This window comes from Labrus bergylta, chromosome 13 (assembly GCF_963930695.1).
Source record: "Labrus bergylta chromosome 13, fLabBer1.1, whole genome shotgun sequence".
Classification (NCBI taxonomy): domain Eukaryota; kingdom Metazoa; phylum Chordata; class Actinopteri; order Labriformes; family Labridae; genus Labrus; species Labrus bergylta.
The window spans coordinates 2011963-2038493 of NC_089207.1; the positions used below are offsets into that span (position 1 = coordinate 2011963).

Sequence of the window (26531 nt, forward strand, 5' to 3'; positions counted from 1 at the left end):
AGGGACAGAGAGAGAGAGAGAGAGAGAGAGAGAGAGAGGGAGAGAGACCCGAGGCCCCTGATGGGAAGTCTATAAGGAGGAGGGAGTGCAGGCTGCAGGTTGTATACAGAGAGATACTGGACACATGTGTATGTGTGATGTTGGGTCCTCAGAGCCCTGGCACAGGTGGAGGGAAGACAAAGAGAGAAGATGTGAGATAGAGAGAGAGAGAGAGAGAGAGAGAGAGAGAGAGAGAGAGAGAGAGAGAGAAGAGATCAACATGTTGAGATAGAGCCCTGGAGACAGAGCCACCAGAGAAGCAGAGAATTATGGGAGCGCAAATTAAATTACACCGGAAGGGACAGTCAGGTCTGGACCTGCAGGAAACACTGCACATGGGGCTCTTTGTGTGTGTGTGTGTGTTTGTGTGTGTCCCTGTTTGTGTTTGAACACATGCATGTGTGTGTGTGAGTGTGTGCATTTGACTGTGTGATGTAAACAGGAACATAGAGATCAAAAGGCGGAAAAAACACAACAATAAAAGAATAGAGAAAGAAAAACCGACCCTTCAACAGACATACTGCTTCTGTGCAGAGGAGCCGCCTTGAAATACACCCAGAAGAAGAAATAAAACATTGTTCCACTGTTCAGGTGTTTAATGTGCTTTTCCTGTTGGGGAACCAGGTGGAATCTGTGCAGATACTGCATCTGACGTCTTGCATATTGTGTGGCTTTTTCTTTTTTTTTTTAAGATTTATTTTGGGGCTTTTTGTGCCTTTATTGGAGAGATAGGACAGTGGATAGAGATAGGTCGGATTCAAACCTGGGCCGCACGCTTTGAGGACTACAGCCTCCATATATGGGACGCGCACACTACCCACTGCGCCACCAGCGCCCCATTATATGCCTTTTAACAGCAGGAAGTATTTTTCTAGTGTCCCAGTTAGGACAGCACAATACCAAGATCCTGATTCCTGAAGCAACTAAATGGACAACAGAAATTGTTTATTTGGTTATTGCTTTTCCTGCAGTGACACGTAAATGTCTACAGTGAGAAAGAGCTATTAAATAATTACAATATTCAAGTTTAGAGTAAAAGATCTGAGTCGACATTTTTACACAAACTTTCAGGAAGTAAACAGAGAGCTTAGACTCCAGAAAGGACCCATCTCAAAATGCCTTGGAGTACTTACAGTGCATGCTGCGTTACTGTTAGATAAATAGATAGATAGATAGATAGATACTTTATTGATCCCGAGTGAAATTCAAATCATCCAGTAGCAGGTTACAAAGACATGACATGAAACATTTGTTACAAATTAACCACAAAACCGACGCCCCCCCCCCCCCTCTCATACATATATATTAACCTGAATAAAAGATTTAAAGAAAACACCTAGATGAATCAACATTTTTAGCAATGTTTTAGAAAAAGAAGATTATCAAAAAACAGACATTAAATAACAGTCAGTGCAGAGATGTTATGTTGCCATTATGATTCTAGCTGACAATCTTTGATGAATGTCATGTCTTGATATTATTTTCTTGCTAAGCTTATTGGGAAATCTAGTAACACACATTCTCTGGCAGCACATAAGGAAAGCCAAGCTCCATATAACAATCTGATATGAATGCTAAATACACCCACAGTTTACCTACAGTACATAAAGATAAGTAGGGCAGTTATCTTTTATGTGTGTTTGTGTGGAAACTATTGTCTCTTTGTGATAGATCCTCATCTTGGCTACAAAGTTATTGTCTTTAAATGCACCTCTTAATGCTACCTCACATGTCAGTTACTCCCCAATGTTTATTTTTGAACAAGGTAAAACTCCCTCAGGATTTATGATGCACACCCAGAGTTTACACAAACAGTCACATGGTGTCACAGTTTTGATTAATTTAAAACACCTGAAAGGAAGCTGTGAGCAGCTGTTTAAAAAAAACAAACAGGTGAAGACGAGAGGAGAGGAAAGAGAAAAATAGCAGTAGTTGGTATTTGAAGCTATGTAAAGTCTTTTTATTGTCCAGCAGAGTGGTTCTTTCAGGAGCCGCAGTTTGCAATGCAAGGCCCGGGGTGCTGTGTGCTTCCACAAAGGTCACACGAACACTGGGATAGATTAGCAATTCAGATTGGGCTAAAGGGGCTAAAAGGCTGCTGAAGCCCTGCCTGAGTCTGATTACATTAGCAAAGAGTAGGACTGCAAATGCAAAGCGCTGATTAGACTGTAGGAGAAAGGAAGCAGCTAAGACGTTAGAGGCTGCAGATTCATGCATATATACCATTCACTCTCTGAACAACAGGAATAACAATGAGGTATGAGTCACAATAAACAAACATATAAACAGCACATGATTTCATTGTGATGGTTTTATCCTCCCACTGACTATCATCTTCATCTTCACATCTCACACGCGCACACACACACATGGATTATCAACACTCACAGTCCAGCTCCCTGACCATCTGCCCTTGTGCAACATCCATCTTGGAGAAGCGAGTTATGGCTGCTGGATCATTATGAGAGCAGTTATTGATGGAAGATTTCCTGCCTTCCTGCTGATGTTTATTCTCTATGCGTTATGGTGCTTTGTATGGTTGATGATGCAGCTTGTCTGGATTTGATAACAACCGTCTTTCCTGAAAAAAACGTTAATGTCAGGACCAAAGAATTGGTCAACGCTGCTATCCATTCAGCTAAAAAAAGATATACTACAATAGTACAGTGCAGGAGAAAAGTTTATCTGCAAGCCATTTTTTGAATACAGAGCATGCAGCATGCAAAGCATACAGTGGAAGGCATAGTAACATCAAAATCTCTTTTGCCCTTGTCAGGCTGCACTGCTGCATTACTTAAGATCCCATTCTTTTCATAACAGTTATTCCCATTCCTATTTATGTAAGACTCCCAAACTGCATGTTTTCCTCATATCAAGCCTTGAATCTTGAGTCTGCCTCGTTTAGCAAATAAGAGATGCCAAAAGGATTTTTAGTGGTCTTGCTCCTGCCATTAATGAGGTTTGACATTGTCCTTGTGTCAATAAAGTTGGATTTAAAAACACACTTAACTGCCAGGTTGAGTGTTTGGGAGAAAAAATAAATCCTGCAAAGCAAAGAAACTAGTATGTCTTTGAAAGGCCTTCTGCAGGGCCTCCTTTAAGCACCGCGGACAGCAGCTCAGCACGCTACACAGATGACAGGGGAAACACAGCCTCTGCAACAGGCCAGTGCACAACAAATGAAACAGATTGAAATGTAATTCCAGCAGTGCATCCCCACCATGTTTCTGTTTACAGGCCTTTTTTGTGTTGAACACAGCACAGTGGGGCCTGGATGCCTCGAAGTCACACTGAACTTTAAGCATGTGGGGGCGTGTGTAGATGATGTAGTCCTGGGTATGCTGTGCTGTTGACATGCACAACATGTTGCAGCACAGCCTGAGATATGCACTGGAGCAAACAGGAAACAATGCAAAGCCTGGATTAGGTGGTGCAGGAAATGCACTCAGGTGCTATTAACGATATTGAAATGAGCATAACTCAACAGCTCTCTCTTCCCCCTTATCCCACAGAGCTGTGGAGCAAACCTGACCCTTTCTCCAAATGTCAAAAGTCCCCTCAGACATTCACAGTTCATAAAGTAGTCCATATTTAAAAAAGAGACCAGACAGAGAGAAGAAAAAGGAAAACCCGAGAATGATGAAGACTTTAGGAATCTGATGACCTGAACTATCAAAAAATATATACTGACAGATATGCCCACCGGTTGTCATGACGACAGTGAACCCACCCCCTTTTAAATGCACTTGTGATTGTGCATGGGTGTGCGTGCATGCGGCCTCGTTAGTCCTACCTTGCATTCCTCCATGCACGTCCTGACCGAGTATACATCCGTCTCGTATTTCTGAACCAGCAGCTCAAACTCCCGGTAGTTGTCCTCCGCCTCCCGGTCCAGACGCTGATAAGCCCGGATGCACTCGCTGCATCCCTCCCCCGTGCTCATATCCAGGGTGCAATTCAAAGCGTCCAGATTTGTAAACCCGTTAAACAAATCCAAAAGTGAGTAGGAATTACAAAAAGAAAGGTACAAATCGCTCAGATTCACGTACGCCAGCTGTGTCCCCTTGTCCCCTCCATCGGAGAGGCCCAGGCACACGGTCTGCGCGTCCGTGAAAGTAAAGCAGTCTTTGAACAGGCTGTCGGGGTGACAGGTGTCCATTCGCCACAGAGGTTTGGTAGAATTCCCTAGAAAAATAGCATCTTGCTCTCTGGCGAGGCGGCTGGGGTCGGGTGTTGTTGGGATAGGGTGTCGGTGGAGGGACTTTTTGTACTCGCCCATGTCCGTAGTGACGAGCCCCTCGTCCGGCCGCTTGTCTCGGGTTCGTGTCAATTTGGCCTCGGCGCAGAACCACAAGTGATCAGAGAGCAGGACTGTGATGAAGAGCAGAGAGGCCAGCGACAGTCGCCATCTCTGGGCCCGCTCCGACTCGGTAAATGGCTTCTCGTTCTCTCGGGGTGCAAACCAGTATTTTAAGCCTTCATCATGCTGCCGACGCATCCAAGCACCCCTGGTCATATTTTAGGAGAGTGCTGCCCTGGCCGACTCCACCGCGGGGGCTTCTCTGCCACAATACTCATTGACTTGTGGGGGAGATTGACTCCGGTTGGTTCTCCTCTGTATCGGTGGGGTGCCCGTGCCTCCGCGCGGTCCAGGGCGCTCCTCTTCTTGCGCCCGCAGGAATCCGTGCTATTCCGATCCAATTAGCGCGCCCGCACAGATTAAGCTTCGCGCTGCCGCATCCCGGTTCTCCATGGCTCTCCGGGGGGAAACGGCGTCCTCTTTGACCGCATGCCCCCCTCTCTTCCTCACACCGTCCCTCTCCGGGGTTTGTTCTCTCGTCGTGGGGCGCGGGGGAGACCAGCTGTTGCGAGTCTCTCGGAACTGATGCTGCGCGTCCGCCGCCCCTCGGTTGGCAGGAGAGACTTAAAGGAGAGCGACGAGCCCTGCCGATGCACGCAGACTGCTTTCTCCGTCCCGTACCTGGGCGAAAAGTCTAGAATCCTTCCTCCCGGTGGCCATTGTCATCTTTGACCGCGGTTAAGTTGCCGCCATGTTCGTCTTGTAACACTTTTTCGGAGAGCTGGGTCTGTTTGCGTCATCTCCATCGTTGCGATAGCTCCATCGTTGCGCAGTGGCGGAGCTGCTTATTACCAATATGCACACAAACACACAGAGAGTCACACACACACGCGCGCGCACACACACACACACACACACACACACGCAGAGAGACACACACACAAGAGAGGAGAGAGAGAGAGAGAGAGAGAGAAAGAGAGAGAGAGAGAGAGAGAGAGAGAGAGAGAGAGAGAGAGAGGCACACAGAAAGGTGGTTAGGGTGTTTCTGTTCTCCACTCTGCTCTTCATGAGTAACATATTGTCTTGCCGGGGCACAAACACACACTTTCGGCGACATCTTGCTTTTGGTGCAGGATAGATGTGAGCCCATTCACAAGAATAACAATGCAGTTAGAACATCACTCACTCTTTCTATACAGTCATAAAAAAATCATGAAGCTTGTAGCATTCAACCACAAATAAAATCCTTGTTCTTTTCCTGTTCTCCAGCAGAGGTGTTATTAAAAAGGTGCTGAATTGAATCCCATTTGACAACACAACTGAAAACTAGTCATGCTTTAGTTCAAAGCAGCTGAACAAGCACAAGGTTTGCATATCCCGCTTCCTTTCCCCATCTTATCAGCTGTGTTGTGTTTGGTCAGTGGATGTTAAAACACACATGACTTACAGTATGGTGCTGCACACACACACAGCTTGTGTGTGTGTGTCAGAGCGCAAAAGCGAGGGAAGGAAGGACCAGACAGGTAGTTTCTCTCAAGGCGCTGAAAGTAAATTACAGTATTTATCCTGCTCCTTAAAGCTACTAATCATTGTCAGTGTTCTCAGCTTGGAGTGCAACCAAAGAGAGTGTTGCTTAATGTTAATGGGCTGTATATTGGGGATAAGACAAGAGATGATTAGCTGATTAATTTGTGCTTAAAGCAAGGCTGGAGGCAGCTTATCTTACTATTTGTTGTTGAAGGAGGGGAGGGCGGAAGTGCTCATCTAATAACCATCCAATTATTTTAAGTGCAGTCAGTGTCCCCTTGCCAAAAAGTAGTGAAGCAAAAAAACAAACTGCATGGGTGTGAGATGAGAATGTTACACATCGAGTATTCCCCCCATTCTTGAAACTTGTCCATGCATTTTAATGTTACAGCTGCAAAAAAAATGAAATACAATGTATTGAAGTTTTAAGCAAGGGAACAATACAAAATAGTCCCTAATTTATCACAGATAATTAAAAGTAAAATTACAAAAAAAATTGAGGGATTTACTGTGAAACCTCTAACCAAGGTCGACTCACGATCACTTGTTCATCCAACACATGTCTGTTTTTTATGGACTAGAACAGAATAGAACAGAATAGAATAGAATAGAATAGAATAGAATTACTTTATTGATCCCAAACTGGGAAATTGTGGCGTTACAGCAGCAGGTTATCCAAACACACAATATGAGTAAAAAACACAATATTCGCAAATTTAAACACAATATAATATTAAATACAAAGTAAATAAGCACTAAAAATATCAAAACTAAGAATGGGAATATATACAACCAGGATTTAACTTAGCATTACTAGTCTTAATTAAGAACTGCTGCTTTTGTTTGTTAACAAAACATTAAAAAGTCAAAGAAAAATCAATTTGACTTCGAAATCATTATTTTGCAAAAATAAGGTTGTGTGTTGTTGATGTTTTTTTTTTTATCTGTGTGGGAACAGCATTGGATTTCAGCACCATGGATAGCTCACCAGTTCCCTTTTTGAGTGTTAGCAGCATTGTACCCAGTTTCCTGTCACAGAGGTTTATTTTGTCAAACTGTCCTCAAACACAACAAAACAAGCTGTTTATTCACCCTTGTTGTACTCACTGCACCTTCAGCTGAGAGCACTACAGAGTAGTTTCAGCTTAAAAACAAAACAAACAAAAAGTAAGGACCCATTTCCCACAAGGAGAATCAATTTGCTTGATGTGTTTGAACCCAAACGTTCTGTGATTCACCTCTGGTGCAAACAGTGACTGGAAGTTCTCCACGCAGTGTTTTTTGTATTTTGGTTTGGAACATCAACCAGATTTTGAAAGCGCCTGACGCCTGACAGTGCTTTGGCAAACAGCTGTTGTGTCAGCACTCAGGGTGCCTGAGAGCTCATCGTTCATCACTCCTCGCTCGCTCTGCATATTATGTCACTGCAGGATGCTGCGATTGTGCCTCAAGGGTATAGATGTCCTGTTTGACTCTGATTGTTCAGTCCGAATTTAAAGGGATACTTCACCCATTAAAACATGAATCTGTACTGACATTGGGTCATATATGTAGAAATGTGAAATGCATTTTGAAGTTGGTGCCTCCTTGGCTGAGAAAAGGCAGAAAGTGTCTTTTTGGCTCATGTGGATGAAAGACACCAAATCCCAGAATGCACAGCACCGCAGGCCATTCCCACTAAGGTCAGGTTTACAGACATATTTACTTCAACGCATAAGACCGTTTCCTCAACTGATTCAGAGATTTCTTCCAGAAGGAATTACCATCTTGTAAATTCCTGTCAGAAAGCAGACTCTATGTCTGTGTCCAGAGACAAACAGTGAGAGCACAGACACTACCAATCCGCCCCAGCTCGAGCCGGCCCGGCTCCTCGTCCTCACCGCCGTCAACAGGCAGGCCTTATGTCTCTGCTGCTGAGCTGGCGGGATGCACGACCATTCAAAAATACTACCAGGTTTCAAATGATACAAAGATTAATGCAAATGGGAGAAGTATCCCTTTAAGTTTAGTTTCTCAATTTCATGCTACATCTTTAACCCTCACGGGTTTGATTGTGAATTTGTGTGTGTGTGTTTGTGTTCCTCCAGCTGTTCTGTTGTAGACATATGGATATACAAACCTGGTCTGAACTCTCATAAGATCATTTCCACATCTGCATTTTGATTGATTCAAGCAGAACGCCATAAGTAAAGAACTCCTGAGAGGAAGCCAATCAACAACATATGGAGTGTGTGTCCTACAACAGAAGTTTGTCAGTTTCACACTTTTTTCTACCTGTGTGTTTGTGTGTCTGTAAAGGAGACAGGCGTATTGTGGGGGGAGGGGCGAGGGGGGGGCGTAGAGAGACAGACGAGGGAGACAAACTCCCCGTATGTCTGTGAGATGAATGCAGATTGTTTGCCTGGAAATCTGGAGCCATCACAGTAACAGTAAGAGCTGTCAGACATGACTCATCCACTACTCATGCTGGGGAACATGTCTGTTCGGTTTGTGTGTATTTTCTCTAAGGCGCCGACCGATATGGGATTTTTTTGGGGCCGATATCAATATTGGGGAGAGAAAAATGTCCAATACCGATATATCAACCGTTATCTTAGATCTATGTATGGAAGCTCATTTCCGGCAGTTAAAAAAATAAAAAGAGAGATAAAAAGTTGGAATTATGAGATAATAAAGTCAGGGACGCCATCTACTGCCGTGAACTCTAGCCTACAAAATAACTGTGTGGTACATTGACAGTGAAACGGTACAGTCCATGCTACTTAAACAGTAATGTAATGTGTTTAGTTATAATTTTGACTTTATTATCTCATAATTTCGACAAAGACAAGTTTTCATTTTTATTTTTTAACTGGCGGAAATGGGCTTCCATATCTATGTTTCTTCTGGGTAGAAAAATAAATATAGACTATAGACTCCCTCAAAGGCAGTTATCAAACACTAGAGCAAAATATATACAGTATAAGAAAGACAAGATGGTCTCTCAACTTTATTCTTACTTTGCATGTTTCACCGTCTGACACTCTGGATGGTGATAATGCTGCTGTAATCCATATAGCGCCCTCTGCTGGTGAAAGAGAACTGCTGGTGCAATTTAACTCAAATGAAATGCTGTTTGACTGGTGATTATATCTCGTAATAGAGCACCACAGGAATGAGTCCTAAAACCAGGAAGTAAGTTAGCATGTTAGCGCCATGGGGTCTAACGTCTAAAAGTCAACGGGGATTTTGAATGTGTTTGTGGTTAGACTCCTGAAATAAGGTCTGTGGTTAACACAAGCTGAAGAGATGTTGGTGTTTTGTTAGAGCACATAAACTACGTTAGGTAATACCTCCACTTGTGAAGTTTGAAGTTTTTACTCGTCTTTAAAAAGGCGGTTGCTAACAAGAGGCTAAATGTGACTACAGTGGTTGTCGGGGACATTAAAGGTCATCACGCCGGACACAGAGGGCGGGAACTCTCTCAGTAGTCGGAGATGTCTCCTGTAGGTTTAATCTTTAGGTTAAGGTCAATATTATGTTAGTAAACTATTTATTAAGCTACGTGGATTAGTTTATCGGAGATCGTCTGAAGCATAACGCTAGTGACGTCACAATCATCCCACCGTGGTGTAGTTAGCTTGTAGCATAACGTTAGCTTTTTACTTCTGTCGGCCGCATTAACGCTTCAAACATCATAAAAATGGCGTTCACCTGTGAAGATTATCCTGCTGAACAAAACGCCTACGCTTCAGAAACGTGTGTTTAACACAGAGATTATTTATTAATGACCCAAAATCCAATGAAAACATCCCAGAGGTGAATTCTCATTAGACCTCATGGAGATGCTACTTCAGGGTTAGCCTACAAAAATACGTCATATGGTTTGTTCTCTATATTGGCTCATATATGCAATCAAATTAGCCGATACCGATAGTCACTGGATATGCTTATATCGGCCGATATTAACGATGGGAGATGAATCGGTCTGGCTTTTACTTCCTCGTTGGAGCAGTAGAAGTCCTCTTGCCAAATCAAAGGTAATTTGCAGAGTTGATCTTATTTCCTAGGTTTCTAACTTGTTTAGTGTTTCCTCAAGTTTCTATTCAGATAATAAATGTGCCATTCAATATCAAAAACCTTTCTATGAATATATTTTGTACTTCATTGTCCCCTCCGCCCTGCTAGAGGCACTTGAAGGTACATTAGTGTCATTCAGATTAAGCTGAACCATTTCTTTCTAAAGGTCTCTTTTAAAAAAGGCTTTTCTAACTAGAAAATAACCAAGCAAAAGCAAATGTTTCTTTGCCTCACAGTCTGGGTCTCTAGACATCATCCTGGTTCTGATTCCAGCTATAAAAAGATTGTATTAACGCAGGCAAGCTTAAGCTGAAACTGACAACCTTGCTACTAAAAATAACAAGATTTTTAAGAACATTTTAAGTTTTTGTCAGGACCTTTTCCGCACCCTGGTGTTCACTATCTCATCGTTGCAATGTTTCCACCAGCTGACAGGATGGGTGATGGAAGGAGACAGGGAGGAGGAGAGAGGTGGTGTTAGTCAGGACCTACTGACAACCAGAAGAGGAGAACAAGGTGAATGAAAAGAGACAGGTGACATCATCCAACTGTGCCATTTTGCCCACTTGTGTCAAATCTACAACCTTCTCACCTCCTACACAGCATGTCAGCGTGGAAAGTGAATCTGTCTCTTTATCGCTTAGCTGGCTTTAAGAATAATGATCTTTTTCTCTTTCTCTCCTTTTTTTCGACGCACTTTCTTTCCTCCTTTCAGTAATCTGTCAGCGTTTTTATTACTCTCTCGTTCTGTAACCATCTCTCTCTCTCTCCCTCTCTCTCTTCCTCTCCCACTCAGCTGACCCTACACAACTCCTCTGATATGACTCTTCCTTAAGCTGTCGCTCATCATCACCCTGTCTTCCTCTCACTCTCCATCTCACTCTCCTCCTCCTGCTTTCATCTGCCTGACACAAGAGCGGGGAGAGAGACAGGCTCCAGCTCTCTGATTGGCCGGGGAAGACAACACCCTCAGCAAAAGCTTGCAATCCTGAGTGGATGTTACAAATTGACCAGAGATTTGTGAATTAAGGTCAGTAGATAATTCTGATTAAGAAAAGCATGCAGTGTACACACCTACAAAGACATGTTTGTGTTGCATACAGTTGTCTCACTTTTGTCTACCTGCTCTCATTTGTAGTTATTCTGTTTCTCTTGTGTGTGACTCTTTGTTTATAAAGTTATAATTATTCAATTAAATCATTATTTTAATTGATTTAAATGTGTATCATGACCATGTGAAAACAAACTCCTCACTGATTGTAATCTACATGGTAATGGTGTGCTTCGTAAGTTTAGACTTTACAGCATGGCTGCACATTAAATCACTGTTTTAATGTTAATGCACTTTAAGCATCAGCAATAAACACATCACAGAAGTCTTACTTGAAAGCATTAATTAAGAAAAAATGTTTTGCATACAATGCTTTGCCACTCAGCTTGTGCGCCATTAACGCATTAGATGGAGGTTGGGATGTAATGGCCCTTCAATACACCATTTGGCTGCAGTCATGAAGCTCAAGATAGCTATCAGCTACCCTCAGATTAATTGGTTCTGATTTAGCAGTGAAAAAAAAAACGTTTTTGGATTTATTTTGTATGGAGAAGGGACATGTTTTAAAGATATATATCGTTTAAAGACAGAAACTGTGAGCGATAGCTTAATGCACTCTTTAATTCTTTTTTAATTTATAACACTTGTATTGAACAATAAAATGGCACATCACATATTTCTCTTTCTTAACATGCAGGCCTAATTTATACCATCATTTTATAAATAATTTTGCAGACGTATATTTAATGCAGCAATGCTTCACAGCAATAATATAACTTACAATAATTATTAATAACTTAATAATAAATAACAAAAAAAAATGTATGCAGTAGTTGTGCTTCACGCCGATGGATTACCCAAACACATTGAGTCCGCCAATGGGTTTCCAACTGTATAGAAACCGTTTGAAATCATGGGGTCGACGGTAGCCTTGTGGTTATTTCATGCGGCCAATGTACCATGGCTATAGTTTCCTAGTGAGGCGGCCCGGGTTTGAATCTGACCTGTGGCTCCTTTCTGCATGACATTCCCCACTCTCTCTCTCTCCCTGATTTCGACTCTATCCACTGTCCTATCTATGATTAGGCATGCAAATCCCCAAAATAAACCATTAATGGAAATCATTAAACGGCAGCTTTGAAGGTGATAGACAGCAGTGATGTAAAGTGGTTATACTGTAGTTTGCTATAAATTTGATTCAATATTCAGCATCACTGCAATGGTCTGAGCATGTACTAAATGTGAGAGGGGACTGTTAAATGTTAATAATGTACATTTCTGAGACTGTTCTCTTGGTTCCTGGAATCGAGGAGTCTGATGATGGAGAAGATACCATCGTGCAGTTCCACCTTCCACCCCGCCCACTCCCATCTCTGCTCCGCCTCAGGGTTTTTACTCTACCAATCGATTGGCTAACCCCATTTCCATTCCAGGAATCCCTCAGCGCCTTATCAACACAGCTTACTTTCCCAAGGACACTGCCTGTTCCCAAGATCCAAGATCCGGGATTCCTTGCCCATATTCCCACCACACAATCTGGATCTCTCTCTGGAGTTCAACTGGCCTCCAACTTCAAAATAATTGTGCCTGTCAGGAAAGGGAAGTTTTCAGGCAAAGATACTACACCTTACAGTAGTTAAGGCTCATGTATTTTATGTGTATTATTGTTTGAGTAGTAATCATACTATGGTGTACATCTGATTGTAATATCATACCAAAAACAATATTTTCTTGTTCAGAACTTGTTCAATTGTCAGAACATGGTGTTTCTATGAAACTCTGATTTATATGTCATAACTTATCAATTGTATTTGTGTGCATTAGAGTGTATTCTTGTTCTTCCTGTCTTACCCTGACATTGCATCGCTGAGCCTGAGACTGTATCAAGAAGCACTCAATCGCTTCACAATCTCTTACACAGGGAATGATCGCTCGCTCTGTGAAAGGACAAGCAGGCTGAAGAAATGATAATCGCACAGTGGGTTTAACTGTTCTTTTCAACTATTGGCTGGGATACCATTAGATTGTGTGCAGACATTTATGGTTTGCAGGCAGTGAATCCTGATACCTTAGTTATGTTTTTTCTTTTTGTTTTCTTCCATGCCACCATGGGGTTGACATTTGAAATATCTAAACAGTAGGACAGATAGCCATGGAATCAGCCACATAAATTCAACCCTACCTTTGTTGAATATCAACAATTGTGACAACCTACTTTTCGATTATAACCACAATGCTATTATTAGAAATTCAAATCACTTTGATTATGCCCAAACCCCATTATTTACTGTCTGTTTAATGCTTACTGTCAAATGTTAGAAAGCTTAAAGCTCACATGAGGAACTTTCACTTTCAGTTGATTTTGGCGCTCATAGTAGACAATGCAATACTTCTATCTCTTTACCATCTTGTCCTGTGCTAAAATAAGCCAAATTAGACCGCTTAACAACTTGAACCACAAATGTGGTCAGGTTGAGGTACCAAAACAGCTTCTCGAGTCTTGGGAGAGATCATCGGCTGGGTTCAAATGCTTAGTCGTATTGATGTTTGGTTTCATGGACACAAACAGTGGTCTCTTGGGTAAAGAGCTCTGCTTGACGGATAATGCACAAATAGGCTTTAACGGTGCATAAACCTGATCCATATGAGAACAAGCAAAGCAAGCTACACCACATTTAATTAAACTAATGCTTTGTTTTAACATGTTGTGATAATCTTAAAATTCAAGAGTATTGTGCAGCAACAATAACATTGGATCTTTTTTCCCCCAGATGGAAGGAGCAAGCTCCCTGTAACATCAGCTTCAGCCCGCGTGTAAACAGCAGAAGGCAGGATTTACAAGAACCCCAGAGCTGAAACTGAATCTCCGATCTCCTGCAGAGAGAGCTGTGTCCCAGCCCTGAAGGATTTTTTGTCATCAAGCATCCCAGCTGTCGACACCAACCTGAGCTGGACCTCCAGTATCTTATTCCTTCTGTGTGTCTGTCCATCTCTCCACATCCTTGTAGGCCTCTTTCTTCACAATTAATTCCACTGACTTTAAAATAAAACCAGAAAGAAAGAAAAAGAAAACCAGTTTGAAGCGGCTGTTCTTCTGCATTTGCACAGAGCTGTTGATATCACTTGAACTTAGTATTCTTTGAGTGATATGAGCTCGCATAAAAATTTCATAAGCTGAATTTAATAGGACAACAGATTGAAGACCTCAGATGAACCATTTATTAATGCAAAGCATGGCAAAGGCTCAGTGTGTGAGCAGGGAAAATGAGCCTGGCGTTTCTAAATGCATTTCCCTCTCGCTAATCTGTGCTGTCAGAAAAAAGCACCTCCTGATGAAAGGGATATGTCTACTCCTGGATCCAACAGGAAAGTGTGTGTGGGGAGGGGGGAGGGTATGCAATGAAGCCTTTGAAGAACTGGGAGTGAAGTCAAATCCCAGCAATCATGGAAACCGAGCAGCATCAAGCGCCGAGATCCAGTCACCTCTCATCCTGTAGGAGTGGTGTGTTCACAGGAATAAACACACAGCTACTACCCAGATTGTGCCGGGGGTTGGGGCTGGAGGAAGGCCAAGGGTAGCTCTGCTCCAATCCCCCAGACTCATCCCTCCTTCTCTCACCTCCTCCTCTCTTTAGTTTGGATATACTGAGCCTGAGCACATCACCAAGACAGTCTCTGCCACTGTGTTTGAATCACAGCTCACACGGCTAATCAGAGCAGTCCGTTCAAACTTTCCCTCTTCAATCTCTCTCTAACTCATGTCGTCTCTGTCTTACTGTGGAATTGCAAAAATGAGTTGCAGATGTAATGTATCAGCAAAAGGGACATAAATGTGCTGTCAACACTTTGGCCGCCTTAGTGTTTAAAACCTGACTAATTGACATTTTTAAGTTTAATTAAACATTTGAATGAAACGTGTCTACACAACATCAGGATAGAAAACTTTGTATGCAAAGGTCGGAGAAATATCAAAGTCCAAGTTCTACAATTCTACAATTCACTTAGCAGACTCTTTTATCCAAAGCGACGTACATCAGAGAGTAAGAACAACACAAACAAGGATCTAGAAAAAAGGGAACAATGTGAGTAAGAGCAAACGATCAGCTTTGAGTCTGATTGGACACACAGGTGCTGACAGGAAGTGACCAGAGGCAAATGAAGACCATCATCATTAAGTTAGTAGGTATTCATGAAAGAGCTGGGTCTTTAGCTTTTTCTTAAAGGTGCAGAGGGACTCTGCAGATCACATGGAGTTTGTAACCGCAATAAAATTGAGTTCCCAGGTGTACCTGTAATTAAGTGTATAGTTATATAGAAGAAATGCAACAATTCTCAACATAATACTGAACCGTTCGATAAGGCGTCCCAGTTCAATACAGGGTTCAATAATTGCAGGTTTAAGGTATTGTGTAAAATGAGCTTGCATTGCATTCCTCAGTGAGTCCACCTGCTGAGATGAGGAAACACCTGCTGGCGAGCGGTGAGAAGAGGCCGCAGTGTGAGGAAACATTGCAGCTCTTTCAAATCAGTGGTGTGGGGACATTTCGGTTTTGGCGTCGAAAAGTCGGATAAAGAGAAGGAAGAGAAAATGGTAAAACAAAAGAATGACCGTCTGCAAACATCTCGCCTACTCAAATGGAAACACAACAGAGTTAGGCTAAAAGTTTACAGCAACAGACTGCGGCAGGCTGTCACGTTAGCGGGCTGTCACGTTAGCGGGCTGTAATGTTAGCGGGCTGTAATGTTAGCAGGCTGTAATGTTAGCATGCTGTAACGTTAGCAGTATGTAACGTTAGCATGCTGTAACATTAGCAGTATGTAATGTTAGCATGCTGTAACGTTAGCAGTATGTAACATTAGCGGGCTATAATGTTAGCATGCTGTAACGTTAGCAGTATGTAACGTTAGCGGGCTGTATTGTTAGCATGCTGTAACGTTAGCAGTATATAATGTTAGCGTGCTGTAATGTTAGCATGCTGTAACATTAGCAGTATGTAACGTTAGCGGGCTGTAATGTTAGCGGGCTGTAACATTAGCAGTATGTAATGTTAGCGGGCTGTAATGTTAGCGGGCTGTAACGTTAGCGGGCTGTCACGTTAGCGGGTTGTCGTGTTAGCGGGCTGTAACGTTAGCGGGCTGTAATGTTAGCGGGCTGTAACATTAGCAGTATGTAATGTTAGTGGGCTGTAACATTAGCAGTATGTAATGTTAGCGGGCTGTAACGTTAGCGGGCTGTCACGTTAGCGGGTTGTCGTGTTAGCGGGCTGTAACGTTAGCGGGCTGTAATGTTAGCGGGCTGTAACATTAGCAGTATGTAATGTTAGCGGGCTGTAACATTAGCAGTATGTAATGTTAGCGGGCTGTCACATTAGCGGGTTGTCGTGTTAGCGGGCTGTAACGTTAGCATGCTGTAACATTAGCAGTATGTAATGTTAGCGGGCTGTAACGTTAGCATGCTGTAACATTAGCAGTATGTAATGTTAGCGGGCTGTAACATTAGCATGCTGTAACATTAGCAGTATGTAATGTTAGCGGGCTGTCACATTAGCGGGTTGTCGTGTTAGCGTGCTGTAATGTTAGCATGCTGTAACATTAGCAGTATGTAATGTTAGCGGGCTGTAACATTAGCAGTATGTAATGTTAGCGGGCTGTCACATTAGCGGGTTGTCGTGTTAGCGGGCTGTAACGTTAGCGGGCTGTAACGTTAGTGGGCTGTAACGTTAGCGGGTTGTCGTGTTAGCGGGCTGTAACGTTAACGGGTTGTCGTGTTAGCGGGCTGTAACGTTAACGGGTTGTCGTGTTAGCGGGCTGTAACGTTAGCGGGCTGTAACGTTAGCGGGCTGTCACGTTAACGGGTTGTCGTGTTAGCGGGCTGTAACGTTAGCGGGCTGTCACGTTAGCGGGCTGTAACGTTAGCGGGCTGTAACGTTAGCGGGTTGTCGTGTTAGCGGGCTGTAACGTTAGCGGGTTGTCGTGTTAGCGGGCTGTAACGTTAGCGGGTTGTCGTGTTAGCGGGCTGTAACGTTAGCGGGCTGTCACGTTAGCGGGCTGTAACGTTAGCGGGCTGTAACGTTAGCGGGCTGTCACGTTAGCGGGCTGTCACGTTAGCGGGCTGTCACGCAGCCACCAGCTGATCCCTGCATGATGCAGACGACATGAGAGATAATGGAGAAGCAGCGTTTAAAACTAAGTTACCGTACGCCATTTAAAATCCTTAAATGTGTTTTGAGTTGTGCATTTCTACATGGCACGACTTAAACACCACCTACTTTTTACTGAGACTTAAACCATGAAGGTGTATAAATAGAAAAGTTTATTTTGCTTAAAAGTAAATAAAGAAATTGTTTTAGAAAAACAAAAAAATATTTATGATAAATATCTGTGCTTTCTAATCTTTACATTAAAATGGGATAAATGTTTTTTCCCCCAAAGCTTTAATGCGAACTACAACATCAAGACAGAATTCAACCCAAATGGATGTGATAAAAAAAAACACAAAATAAAGGAAATTCCTCTGCGTATACGTGACAGGATACATGTCAGGAAACGTCATGTCTGATACGTCTGTCAGGACAGATTAGAGAGCCAACTGAACTGTGGAGAACAGGTGTCTTTTCAATGAGATTTCCATGACAGTCAAGGATTGTTTATACCTGCGTGGATGAAAGTCATCCAGGAATCATAACCGATGGTGTGAGAGCAGATTCAGAGCAGTGTGATGATCTCCATCCAACTGATTTGAACAAAGTTAATGTGTATTATTGTCAGCATTTTTCTGCTGTTTTGTTTCTGTGCTTGTTAGTTCATGTTAATATATTACAATGCTAACTGAGATGGTGAATCCTGTAACGTAACCAGAAAATAATACCTCCCTAAGTACAGCCTCTCTTCACCCCTCTGTTGCTATACGATATTTACTTCCTCTGTGACCTCGTTTGTGTTTTGTTGTTGTTCTCTGCCTGTTTTTATTTTTTTTCTCTGTCTTTTTTGTTTTTTGTCGGATGTTGCAATTGTCTTGACAAAAGGATAAAATGTTAATGAATACTGTAAGCTGTCTTTAAAGTTGAACTTAAATAAAAAAACTTTAAATGAAGAAAAAAAGAGAAAAGATGGTGAATATGATTTTGATTTGATTTGATTAATTTATTTTCGTGTCATGCACACAAAGTGTCCAACCCTCATGGGCTCATAAGACACCAAAGAATTCAGTTGCAGTGGTTCACATTTACAAATCAACATTACAAAGTTGCCGGCTCCTGTCACAGTTCAGTCTTAAACAACGTGTTCTGTCTTTTTTCCCAGGCTTTAAAAACAAAATGTGCTATAACGAAAGTTCCTTTTTTAAAACACATCTCAAGTTTTTGATAATCGTCTAGCCAAAAGAAATCAACATAATTTGAAGACATTCTTTTAAAAAGAACATCCCTGATGTCAGCGTACATCGGGCAGTAAAACAAAAAGTCAATCTCGTTTTCAGTTTCTCCTAACTCACACAACAAACTGGGTCTTCCTCTGGCATGGCATTAAACCTGCCGCTCTCTACAGCTAAAGGCAATGTTCCTGAACGTAGCTGAGCTCAGAGGGATCTTTGTCTCTTGGTTAAATTAAATTTAGCATAGGCTTCTACACTGTAGCAATCCTTTATGAAACAATACATTCTTAGTGTAAGATGGAAATGAGATTCATTTTGTGAAGTTTTATTTTATAGATCTTTATTTTTCTTAGGTTGAGATAATATACATTATTTGATTTAATGCTCATTTCATTTATATTTACAATTTGTACTGTACAAGAGTATCTGTTTGATACGATGCACTATGCCTTTAAGGTTACCCATGGTTACGGTTGGAGGAGTGATATTGCTTTAAGACAAGTGAGGTGTTGCTGTTGTTGGTCAGTCTTGATATGTTATGCTTTGTTACGGACGGACATTAAACGTATGAGACGCACAGCAGAAGTTGTCCCCGTGCTTTCACTTACCCACACCTGAATATATATCTTTAATTAAGGATGTTTAGTGTTATAGTTAACGGCAAGACAACCGAGGATAATCAACATCATCCAAGAAGCGCCGTTACATTAGTTTTGGTTTGCACCATATATCCACAGACCATTTCTCTTTGTACATTAGAAACATATTATTTTTTATCTCCTGAATATCACAAGTTAACTTATTTAGAAAAATAAAGAAATAGTGTAAACATTGTCCCTACTAGTTTCAGTATTGTTATTGTGAGAATGTTAGCATGTAGACTTTTTTGAATTCAGCACAGAGCACCGCTGTGCCCTCACTCACAGAGCTGCTTGCCGTTGAACTAGATACTCCCAGTCTAGTTATCACGTCGCTTAGCTCCTCACTTAAATCTCTTCAGTGTGGCTTTTCTTGTTTGCAAATAAAGCCAAGGGTTCAACCGCTATCTCATCCGGTATGCACGGTGGTGGTGTTCTCAGTGTGCGAGCCGGGCCACTGTGCTGCACTGTGCTGTACTCTGCGTCATCTGTCTCATCACACACACTGGCCGACCTCAGATGACTTTGCAGACACACTCTGCAGTCTAGCAGTCACGTGCCGATCTCTGCCTTTCTCCCTGTGGTGGCTTTGCTCTACTTCTGATCACATCTGTGTGTTCGCCTGGCAATCTGAAATCTTTTGCCCTGAGTGAAACAATCACAGGAGGAGCGCCCTCCATTAGTGCACGTTAAACACGCTAAATTCATTTAACCTGGGACCATGTTAAAAGTAAAGATTGTGTCATTGTTAATTTCCTTATCCGCTCTATTAGCGGCTCTGCTAGCTGCTCCCTAAAAGCCGCTTTGATGAGAAGGAGGCAGCAACAAACAAACACACACACACACACACACACACACACACACACACACACACACACACACACACACACACACACACACACACACACACACACACACACACAGGCGTATGACCTCCTTCTTTTCCTTTTTAAACAACCATCCTCCTTTTCTATCTCAGCGATTATCCTCCTCTCTCCATCAGTCATGCTGCTCTCCGCGAGGCTCTGTAAATATCTACCACAGACAGACTAAAGTTCAGGAAAAGGTCAAAAGCGATAAATTCCACACTGGCTCTTCCTACTGAGTATCAGCATGTAATCAGGGTGTGAGGAAGTACCCATATCACGGTTTCATCAGCTCAGAGTATAAGGCAAGCAACAACATCATCCTCGCCTTTCTATCAAGCATGTACAGTACTGCGACTATTAAAGAGACCGTTCTCAGAAAATGATCCATGCAAGGAAAAGCATCAATCACCCCCTCAGCGTGCTCCTCCTCGAGGCTCGCTGGAGCCGTGATGCATTGCACCACTGAGATGCTCGATTTACCAGGAAGGAGACTAGCAGGGGAATAAATGATATGCTGAAATTATTATGGCTATAGTCAAATCAATCAGCCTGAGAAGATCGGCATCATCCGATCTTTGCAAGCTCCCATCATGCAGCGGGGACTAATATACGGGGTCAAAGCGGGGTCACGGCCGCAGCTGAGGTGATACACTGTAATCAAGCCAGGGGTCCAGGGAGTCGAGGCCTGGGGGAACATAAATCAACAACATGAAGTGCCACTTTATACTGCTAACACAAGAATGCACTCTCTTGCTTTCACACACAAACGCTGCACACACACGGACACACACACAAAAAAAAACATTTCACTCATTTACCTGGGTTTCATATTCTGTCATCAGGATGCACACGTTCACACAAAGATGCAGAACTCCCTCCTCCCTGCTAATTCCTCCCATTAACAGTGACATTTAAAGATATCTCCCCAGTGCACGTCGGCCAGTGTAAAGTACCTTTTCATTAAGCTCTTATTGTGTGGGCCTCAGGGGTGAGGAGGGGAAGTGCCTGTGTGTGTGTTTTTTTTTCCCACTGAGTTGTGTGTAGCCTGTGTGGGTGTGTGCAGTGTGTGTAGGAGAGAGCAATAGAAAGAGAGAGAGAGAGAAATGGACAACAACTAAGAGCCAAGTGTGGCGATAAAGAGAGGGGAAGACGAGGAAAAAAAGGCAGTGATATATCGTCCAGATTCACAGGTTCAAACTCTTGTCTCTAAATCACAAGCTTCCCTGAGCAGTGCCTATTACCCTGACGTACTACAGGGTCATATGACACATTGGAAGTCAGATACGTATATCACTACATGCACTTGAATGTCGGTCCTTCCTCTCAATCATTCCTGTTCGCTCTCTCTCAGTTTAGTGCATTTTTCTACTTGTAGGACTGACTGTGTCTGTGTAAATACATCGTCATGTTTTTGAATCGGCATGCTGTGTTTCTGCTAATCCTAGTTCTTTAATGCTGACTTTGTAGCAGCCATGTTATGTCAGCGTCTGATCCAACCTTCACAACAGGGTCCTAAGACGCTGACTAGACTCTTCTCCTCTGTCGCCCCCCGGTGGTGGAATGAACTTCCAAACTGCATGTGATCTGCAGAGTCCCTCTGCACCTTTAAGAAAAAGCTAAAGACCCAGCTCTTTATGAATACCTACTAACTTAATGATGATGGTCTCCATATTATTGATGATGATGATGGTAATGACGATGGTTTTTGTTTGATAACGACGACTTATAAGATGGTTTCTATACTGATTAGAGCTCTCAAGAACTGCCCTCAATGTTGTGCTTTGCCTCTGGTCACTTCCTGTCAGCACCTGTGTGTCCAATCAGACTCAAAGCTGATCGTTTGCTCTTACTCACATTGTTCCCTTTTTTCTAGAGCCTTGCTTGTGTTGTTCTTACTCTCTGATGTACGTCACTTGGAGAAAAGCGTCTGATAAGTGAATTGTAGAATTGTAGGAAGGGTAATGTACATTTGTCACTGACAGTGTGTGACCAAGGGTTACATTGGGATTTATTCATTTTAGTGGGATCCATGGTTTCAATGCCGCCTTAGGTGCGTGGATATGACTGACTGACATCAAACTATGAACCAAGTATAACAAAGTGAGAGAACCCTGGGCTGAACACTGATTGGTATCACTACAGATACTGTAAGAACTACAAAAACCCTGCAGCAGATGACAGTGAATTCTAAAAATTAAAGAGGCATGTTGTTTAAATAAATAAGTACATTTCTAACCAAGTTGCTCTGAGGATCTCCTCTCCTACCCAGGCAGCTCTGTTCTTTTTGAATCCTCTCTCCTCCCAAAGCTGCTCTGCTCCTCTCTCCTGTACAACTTCATCTTTCCACTCCAACTCCCTCCCACCTCTTCAGACTGCTCTGCTTCTCTCTCCTGTCCAAGCGCCTCTTCTCCTCTCTCTACTCCCCAAACCACTCTGTCTTCTTCCCAAGCGCCTTTCTCCTCCCAAGACTCATTTCTCCACTCCCAGTGTTTCCCCAAAGCTCTTCTGTTCTCCCAAAGCAACTCTGCCTCTCTTTCCTTCCCTAAGCTCCTCAGCTCCTTTCTCCTCCCAAAGCTTCTCTCTCTTCTCTTCTAGTTGCTCTGCTCCTTTCTCTTCCACTCTCTGCTCTGTTCTGCTCCACTCTGCATTTAAATAAGCCGAACTGACAAAGGAAAACAACTGATTAAAAAATGTGCCAAGGGACAGACAATGAACTTGAACTAGCCTGGCCTTTCAGTTTGGTACTTTAATATCAGAAAATGAAACATGAATGGAATACTTAGTGAACATTATACTTAATTTATAAATGGCTATGACATTTTTGCCCAGCTAAGCAAATCAGAAATGAAGCATCTTGAGAAACCTACAGAGAAAATAATTCAAGACAAAAGTCCTGACAAGTGTCTGAGGTCGCTGACCAGGGAAACCTGGTGTCTCTAAATAAAGGTTCTGATGTCAGCAATTCCTTCACAACATCATTAAGGTATTCCTGACCGCTGTAAATAAACAAGTTGAAATTATTTTTTTAAGTATTCATACAGAAAATAACTTAATAAAATGTGTCGTTGAAGGTAGGGCTGGGCGATATGACTTTAAATGTTATCAAGATGAAAAAAAATCAATATCAGTCGATATCGGTAATTATCATAATAAATGTCAAATCATTATTTCTTTCAAATTTAAAAGCTGGTTTTTGCTCCTGAGTGACAGTTGAAGAAACCAGATGGTTAAATGTGGTTTCACCATTCTTTATAGTCTGAACATGACTAAAAACGGACTCAGTGTGCAAAGGCCTTAACTGTACTTGAACAGAGAAACATTTCACAATCATAAGCTACACGGTGCTGGAAATCGCTGATATGCTGATATTGTTTAAAGTGGTGGAAAAGGATTGTGGTGTTGCCCGTTTTAGCCTCACATGTCTTCTGCTGTAATTATAGGTTTAAATCCATTACTTTTTATATTTATATGGCAATAATTCATTATAATGCAATAATTATTGTTATGTTTTTTGTCGCCCAGGCCTAGTTGAAGGTGTGCAAACTAAAATGCCCCTTGTTGAAACAGAAAAGCAAAGGCCTCTTTTTCTGTCGCTCTGCATGTACAGAAATATTATTGTCAAGTGTGAGATGTTACTCTTAGTTTGAATGTTAATAATAATCATCTTAAAATTCATCCGTATTACAAAAAGTGGAGAACGAGTGGCCTTGTTCATCAGCATTCTCAGTTCATCTAAGGTCAAAGCCAAAATTAGCATCTAACTCAAATTTTGGTTTATTTCCCCAAAACCCATTCTAACCCACATCCAGATTCACAAACACACACTTCTTTAATGGGAAGAGAAAGATGGCCTTTCCATCCCCACAGGACAAAACGGCAACCTTTCATCTAAACCACAATCTTGCCTGTTTCTACTGGTGACCGGGGGTCTACGTTTCCTCAGCTTAAGTCAGGAGGGATCTCCTGAAAACAGCTCAGACAATCACTTATTACAGATCACACTGACCTTCACAAAGTGCCTGAGTTTTCTCTAAATTGAGTGAATTTGCCCTTTAAGTGAATGGTGGTTATACCCACATGACCTCATGTGCACTCATATTCCCACAGTTTATTTCACCTTTACAAACCTCCAGACCTCACTTAGACAACGAGGCTGCATTTTTTCAAGGACAGTTGGTTTTACTTCTCTGCAGTCTGAAGTCTCCACAGGCTAAATTGAACACATTGTAATTACAGCATGCCCTTGATATTGCACTTTTTTCAAATCGGACTTTGCTGCTGACACTATTTCATGGCTGTAACTCCTTCAAAAAGAAAATGCCCTTCACAGAGAGACATGTTTTGGCTTCCTCTGATGAAATGAGCTTTGGGCACAGAGAAGCTGTTAAAATATTTCTGTTACTGCAATTAATATATGATGGTCACAAATATGAGTATGATGCTAACTCTGAAGGAGGAAGCCGAGGTGGTGACAAAGTTTGCCTGTGAGCACTTCCAGATCTTATTAATAAACATGTTGCATCTTGCTGGAGTTTGGTTGTTAGCATATATAAGGTAAACAGGCAGCTAGCAGAGATTTTAGGAGTCACTGAGTGTCATGTTTCCATTAAACTCTCAACTGTTTTAGTTAACTTTTTGGAAATATTGCAAATGTTGCATTGTCACCCATGTTGCATTAAAAAGTCACATAAAAGAAATGTGAATGAAGCGGTTTGGTCAGAATAAACCAGGCTCAAACTTGGAATTAAATTTGGATCAGCTGTCTAACCTTGCATGGCTGTAATTCACACAAAAGTGGAGATGAAGAAGAAAAAGTTATCCATCGGTAGTCACCCTTGCCTTCTTAAAGGTGACTTGAAATGTGGGGAGAGGTCCTCAGGAATTTGTTACTATTTAATGTCTTTTGATTGTTATTTTATGTCAGCTTATATTGGCCATATTTAGCATTCCTATTTTCAACAACAAAGACTAAAACCACCACAAGGTAGTGTAAAAAACCTTTTTCCCCAAAAACTTTTGATAATTTGCTACCGTTTACTGAACATGTGTATTTTAACATTTTTGTTTCTTAATGGGGAAAAAGGTATACATGTTCATTAGTCGCCCATGCTTCTGTTTGTAATGCTAAGCTAGGCTAATTTTTCCTGGTTTGGCCTCATATTAAATGGCATTTGTGGTGAGTGGTATACAGCCTCTCAATTTTCATTAAGAAGGCAAATGTCCCAAATGTTTAACGACTTCTTTCATTTGAAATAAGTAAAGGCAAGATCAAAAACATGAATTCAAAGACAAAAACATGCATTTTCAGTTAATGACTTTAAAAATACATTTAAAGTCTGACTGATTTAGCACCTCTGGCAAGTGGTGTTATACCACTGTGGATGCCGTTCAAGTGTCTGGAGAGCCAAAGAAAGTGTTCTCTAAAAGTCATCTTTTCATCTTTATTTTTGGCACATTGGCTAAATGTGCTAATTAGCCATCTCTGCCATCAGAGGAGGTCGGGGAAAGACCGGGAGATTAATGATTCACCATCATTAACATTCTAAAGATGCTGCAGATAAGATGGGGGCGTTCTGGGGGAAGAGTGGTCACCACTCTTTCCTAATGTTTGCATATCATTGTCAGTGATATTTATATAGTAAGAAATGGAAATGGATGGGGAAAGTAGGTTTAGCTAATGGCTATGTCTTGTGGATATATAAACCCTTCCTGCATTGTTGTTTCACTTTACGTACCTAGTTTTGAATATATATATATATACATTTTAAACAAACAGTCTTCAAGGAAGAAACGTAGAAGTGAGTGCTGTACTGTGTCAAAAACAAAATAAAAATAGAGAAGAACAGGTGACAATAGTCGAATAGCTAAAACTGTCTACTGAGTCTTCATCAGGATATAACTGATAAAGATGAGACAGGTGCTTAAATAGGGTGTCATGGTCACATGATGCATTTCAAACCTCTCATTAAGATGTAAACAAACACAGCGACTCATATTATGACACAGAAATATTTTCAGAACTTGTTTAAGTACGGTAGGATGCCATGAAGGAATAAGTTCAGTGCAAAACACACACATACAACGTTACAAAATTACAAAATTGTCAGAGACGATGCATAAATAATGAAATAAAAGCAAAGTGGAAGAATAACCACCACCAAGATCACTTCATTATGTGTTGAATCATAAGCCGTTTTCACATCTGCATTCCGGATAATATCTAGATTTTTACAGCAGGACTTCTCCGGAGATTCTCCCGACCTAGTCATTCACATATGCTCCTCACAGCGGGGGACTTTCCCTGTCAGAGGGGAGTGGGGGGGTTTCCTGAGGTAAATAAAAAACGCGGTAGTAGCGGCCGAAGCAACAGAGTCCGCTACACAATGTTATAATGAGAATATTTGTCTTTATATCAATGCTATGTGTAATCCAATGGAATGACAACATCCACAAAAGAGAGGAGAACAACAAACTGACCAACAGAAAACAGAATGCAGACGTTTAATTAGAGCACGGAGATCGTAGAGGTTGCGTATATATAAACGTCATTCTCTTTCTATTGGCTCGAGGTGAACTCTCCGGAGTATATGCTGCCGCGTTCAGACATCAGCTCACTCTAAAATACGAGGGGTCTGGCCGGATAACCTCCAGGTAAAGTCAGTGCGAAAAATGCGTC

General features: G+C 41.9%; 1 protein-coding gene across 1 annotated transcript in view; it reads right to left on the reverse strand.

Annotated features, from left to right (window-relative positions):
- LOC109998567 (NALCN channel auxiliary factor 1) overlaps positions 1 to 5196 on the reverse strand; it is a 107626-nt gene extending 102430 nt beyond the window's left edge. The window contains exon 1 of the mRNA XM_020653459.2: positions 3833 to 5196. Within this exon, the coding sequence (XP_020509115.1) occupies positions 3833 to 4555 (723 nt within the window). The 5' untranslated portion in view covers positions 4556 to 5196. The remainder of the gene's footprint in view (positions 1 to 3832) is intronic.
- Between the last annotated feature and the right edge of the window lie 21335 nt (positions 5197 to 26531).